Source organism: Humulus lupulus, chromosome 8 (assembly GCF_963169125.1).
Source record: "Humulus lupulus chromosome 8, drHumLupu1.1, whole genome shotgun sequence".
Taxonomy (NCBI): domain Eukaryota; kingdom Viridiplantae; phylum Streptophyta; class Magnoliopsida; order Rosales; family Cannabaceae; genus Humulus; species Humulus lupulus.
In genome coordinates this window covers 20,378,688-20,383,773 of record NC_084800.1, presented here as the reverse complement: position 1 = coordinate 20,383,773, position 5,086 = coordinate 20,378,688, and the positions used below count along the sequence as shown (strand labels likewise).

Here is a 5,086-nt window from a genome sequence, read left to right as displayed (position 1 = left end):
CACCTACCCGGAGCTGCTGTTACGAGTCTACACCTCTTTAGCTCGAGGTAGTAAAAGGTTTAGTAAGATTACTCGAAGGCATCGGGTCAGCAGTGTGGACACCACGAGCTGGAACTACATCAAGCTCGAGGTATGACATAGAGCTGACACCCCCGACCATTTATGAAGTCAACCACACAATGTAAACGTGCGCATATCAGACATCACGTGTCTACTCCATTCCTGAATTCTCGGACACGCAGCATAAACGTGCGTGTTCAGGCACCCCACGACTGGTTTGGGCCATGCGGCCCATTATCCCCCTTATCTATTGATTAAACAACACTTCATTGTCAGGTTTTAGGAATTAATCATAAGTGTCACAGAAGTGACATGATGGGTAAGAAGGTCATGGGACGACCCCCTTTACCAACACCCAGGTGCCCTCTCCCTATAAATATGGAGACCCTGGACGTTGCAAGGGGTTGGCGTCTAGTTTGTAAAGAAACCCCCTGTAAGGAATACTAGAGATATATCAATAATATTGGCTGGTGGACTAGAGGGATTTTAACTTTCGAACCACCCTAAAAAGAAAGGAGGTATAACATTCCCCCTATACTATTCTCGCCAGTTTAGAATATAAATATTTGCATATTACGGTTCATCATCTAGCACTAATCCATCCCGTTTATTCGTATAATTATCTGTTGCCGAAGAACCGCGTCAACATGGCCGTTTGTTGATATTTTTTAAAATTATGACATTTATCTAAATAATGATTGTTTTTGGAGCTATTTTGCTCGTTGCCCCTTGTTTTAAAGTTATTTTTACTAAAAAAATGTATTTTCGTAATTATGAAACTTTGAAAATCATATTTTTGAAAACGTAAGTACATATTTTTTTTAAAATAAAATAAGAATTATAAAAAAATAAAAAAATATATGTATTTAAGAAAAATCTCATAAAAATAAGTATGATGACTGTTTGAAAATAAATATATAATTTAAAAAAATTAAGAGAATTTTTAAATACTCATTTTTAGTATAAAGAGATCTATCCGAAATTAATGGAATAATAAACGAGTTAGACGATTAAACTAAAAAATCGAAAATGATCTAAATTTGCTTAATAAAATTTAAAGTTATTTTTTTTTGTGGGGGTGGGAAGGCTTGTTATTGTAATCTATTTTGGCACAAGGAAAGTAACCCTCTGCTTGCCTCCAAAGGCCTTACTTACATTAATTAATTTGAAAATAAAAATAAAAATACAATAATTTTGTGTGGTGCTTACTAAACAAGAACAGAGCTAGCAATGTTAGTGATAGTAGTGTAGAGAAGAGACACTATCATAATATCATATCATCATTATCTTGTCAAATCCGAATCTTTTCCGGCTCTCCTCTTCCTGTTCCTGTTGCTTTATCCATAATTATCCTGAACCTCCAATTAGATTGCTCATTTCTCATCACATATATATACAAAGAAAATACTTTTGGCATTATTTTCTTAAATTTTCTCACAGGCAGACATGGCTTCCATTGTTGTAAGCTTACCTCCACTGTTATTGATCAAAAGCAGTAAAACCCTCTCAAGGGCTTTCTCAAAGCTTCCAGTTTCTTCCTTTCAAGGTAAGCCTAACAGTGGTTTAAGCGATGTTTTGGATTTTATTTTGAAGTTTCGTTTTGACAAGTTTAATTGGAGTGGAGTAAGGGTTTTTTATTTTATTTATTTTTTATAAGATGTGGGTTATAGGGAAAGAATGTTCTTCTTGGGGATTAACTATATAAGAGCCATAGTTATATATATTTGCATAAGATTTGGATTGTAAGATTGTGGAAAATTGGATTATATGATTTAAACAGAATGGTAATATTGAAAAGAAAAAAGAAAAAAAAGAAGAAGATACCCAAAACTTGCACAATAGTAATTCCGGTAAAATTATCATATTAACCTAGAGAGGGAACTTCATTCAATGTTCTAAGTGAGAACAAATAATTTAGGTTGGTTTGTGGGACTCGCCAACAAGATTTGGACTGAACTCAATGTGAAGTCCATTGGAAGCTGATTTCTGAAACACGAACTTCTAATTATTAGAGAGCTGGAAAGGTTGGTAATTATGTTAAAATGGCTGGATATGATTTCTGATAGTTCTATGCACTTTATCTCTTTGATGCTCTTTTTCCTTGCATTTCGGTCTACTGAGTTTTGTATATTGCAGTGAGACAAAACCGTGCTTCTGTTGCTGTTAAGGCTACTGGGGAGAACTCCGAGTCATCTAGCTCCCTAAGTGTTACAAAGTCAGTTCAAAACATAGTAAGTTCTCTTTCTCAGTTTCTCATTTTCCCATATTCGTGTTATTCCAAGTTACAAAGCAGCCAAATAAATATTGCTTTCTTATAGTGAGTTATTTTCTAATTGGCTTGCAAGGATTCTTGTTCTTCACTAGGAGATAGTGAAGAAACTTGTTTGTAGTGATTTCAGCTAGACTAAGTCTGAAAGGTAGCTATAAAAAGTTAATGGTTGTGTTTTTATATCGTAACATTTTCTGATTTGGGTTTGTATTTTTATTGTAAACAGTGGGATAATTCTGAAGACAGGCCAGCTCTTTTCGGGTTAGGGTTTGCGGCTATAGCAGCTCTATGGACATCAGTTAACGTGGTTTCAGTAATTTTCTAAGCTATTTCTTCTTTTATATTCTTCAAGAAGATGAGTTAGTATTGCTGATAGAAAGGAGACTGGAAATGGTAGCCTTTTTCGGCTTTCGAGTGGAGCTTGAGATGCTCAAATTCTAAGATTCTTTGAGATGCTAATCATATGCAGTGTGATTCTGATTGTCTTCCTCTTCCTCCCCTAATCTTGTTTCCAATTACTGACTAGGCCATTGACAAGCTGCCTGTTATCCCAAGCGTGTTTGAAATTGTGGGCATTTTGTTTTCTTCAGTAAGTATCATGATACGTACATATGATGCATTCTTCTATTTGTCTCTTGGAATGGAAAGAAACTAGTTCTTGGTTTCTTTTTCTCCAGAGCATGTGTGTTTTGTCTATTATAGATTTACATTCAAAAGTTGACAAGAACCTCTCGGCTTTTTTTTCAGTGGTTTATCTATCGCTACCTCTTATTCAAACCTGATAGGTAAGTAACATTTCACCTTACGATTATCATTCCCTTAACTTTTTAGTAGATCATTCATACCTATACCTTACTCTTGTGGAGTATAGAGAATTTAAGTTTAAGAAGTAAATATTAGAGAAAATGAACTAATGTAATGCAATAGTTTGTAAGAATCTTAACTGGAATATTATCATACTTCAAAAATATTAATAAAAATATATATAAACCAGTTAAGTATTGTTGCTAGTTTTAGATTAACTTTCTCGTTTGGTTCTGTGTAAGATTAAGCCAAATGCATGACCATTATGTACTGGTCTCTAATACTTAAAAATCATACAAAACGAAGCAGCTTATTAGCACTTGGTAGTTTCTTTTCTATACTCTGCAATGACTTTCATGGACTTTCTTCTCTTTCTTACAGGGAAGAGCTTTTCCAAATTGTTAACAAAACAGTATCGGATATCTTGGGCCAATGAATTGTGCTGCCAAATGATAAGGCAATGCTTATTATGAGTGTATTTGTTAACAAAAGTGAGGTTCTTATTGGGGTGTTACTGTACTGTGGTGGCGATCAAAGCAGTACCACCATTGTCATTTAATGCAAGTTTCTTGCTGTACCATGAACTCATAAGATCATATTCTGTGTTGCTGTGTATTATATTTCCAGTTTGTTTAAATCTTGTGTTCACTGTGTAAAGAATGTTTAAGCCGTTTTTGAATATTTAGATACAAATACTTGCATGTCAATTGGGTATTTTCTTGTGTTGCTGTGAGTTTGGTCTGTTCTTTATCTTTTTTTGTGTGTGGCATTGAATATGCTTTATGTTCGTTATGGTCGTATGCTGGTAGATAATGATGCGGATCTTTCAAAATAAATAAATAATGATGCGGAAATGCTTTCTGTTGCCAACTACGGGAAAACAAAACTTTTTCTATTATACGACAATTTTCTTGCAAGAGAGTAAGTTTAAACGACAAGAAAGTCAATTTGCCAATGTAAAAGTTAAAAACCACATTATTTATGATTTGGTTGGATGAGTTTTTAACTTTGGGCGTGAGTTTTTAAAAGAGGAAATTATGGTAAATGGACCGAGACAGTGGCGTTAAGAAGTTAATGAATTGCTAAATTGCAAAAATGACAATTTTACAGGGTTGATTACTTAAATTGTTGTTCTTTGTAATTTTTTATTTTATGTAGAACCCTATGACTTTAATATAGTGGTGTATGGATATTAGTTTTTATTTTAAAATTATATTGATTTTTTAACTTTTTTATGGGTTGTTATATTATTTTCCAACTAGTGTATATGTTTTTTGTGGTATGATATATCATTTTTTATGATATTTAGTTTATATCTTATTATACATAATTATATAATATAATTGTGTATCATGGTTTATACACTTTAATGGTAGTATATAATTTTGTTATCATTGTATATACATTTTTTAGTAATAATTTTGTAAGTTTTGTCGGTATATTATTTTTCAACGTGGTATGATATATCATTCAATAACCTATAAAAAAACGAATTTTTTTTTTAAATAACTTTAAAATAAAAACAAATTAAACAAAACTAATGTACATATACCATAATATTAAAATATTTTGAATAAAATAGTAATTTGCTAAATGGCATATTTGATAATATGTAATAATAAAAAGATGGCTAGGCTATTTTATTACAAAATTAAAAATATTGACATTTATCTAATTTCACACACTATTAAGGACTATTTTGCACTAAACCCCTTTTTAAAATGAGCTTCCTTCCAATAAGTTTTTTTAAAGTTAAAAGCTAAAATAATGTTTCTCAGAATCACTTAACAAAAAAAATAAAATATCATGTCGTTCGTTACAATGGAACTCGATCTTCTACTCCGCTACGCTATGGCGATACTCTTCTACTCTCACATTATCTATTCTCTCGTAGTTGTGCAATCTAATCACATAATTTTTTTGCTCTTCTTTTTCCCATATCATTATCTTCTT

General features: G+C 32.3%; 1 protein-coding gene across 1 annotated transcript; it reads left to right on the top strand.

Moving 5' to 3' along the window:
* Positions 1-1,289: 1,289 nt before the first annotated feature.
* Positions 1,290-3,847, top strand: LOC133795795 (protein CURVATURE THYLAKOID 1C, chloroplastic). The gene is made up of 6 exons (XM_062233256.1): positions 1,290-1,606; positions 2,197-2,291; positions 2,556-2,642; positions 2,856-2,918; positions 3,077-3,114; positions 3,515-3,847. Exons 1-6 carry the CDS (start codon positions 1,507-1,509, stop codon positions 3,567-3,569), a joined length of 438 nt encoding a protein of 145 aa, XP_062089240.1. The 5' UTR covers positions 1,290-1,506; the 3' UTR covers positions 3,570-3,847.
* Positions 3,848-5,086: the final 1,239 nt, after the last annotated feature.

Excerpts from the sequence above, each read along its gene's own strand:
- LOC133795795 (XM_062233256.1), top strand. The coding sequence starts at position 1,507 with ATGGCTTCCATTGTTGTAAGCTTACCTCCACTGTTATTGATCAAAAGC. Across the intron at positions 2,292-2,555 it reads CAAAGTCAGTTCAAAACATA|TGGGATAATTCTGAAGACAG; the intron begins GTAAGTTCTCTT and ends TATTGTAAACAG. Across the intron at positions 3,115-3,514 it reads CTCTTATTCAAACCTGATAG|GGAAGAGCTTTTCCAAATTG; the intron begins GTAAGTAACATT and ends TCTTTCTTACAG.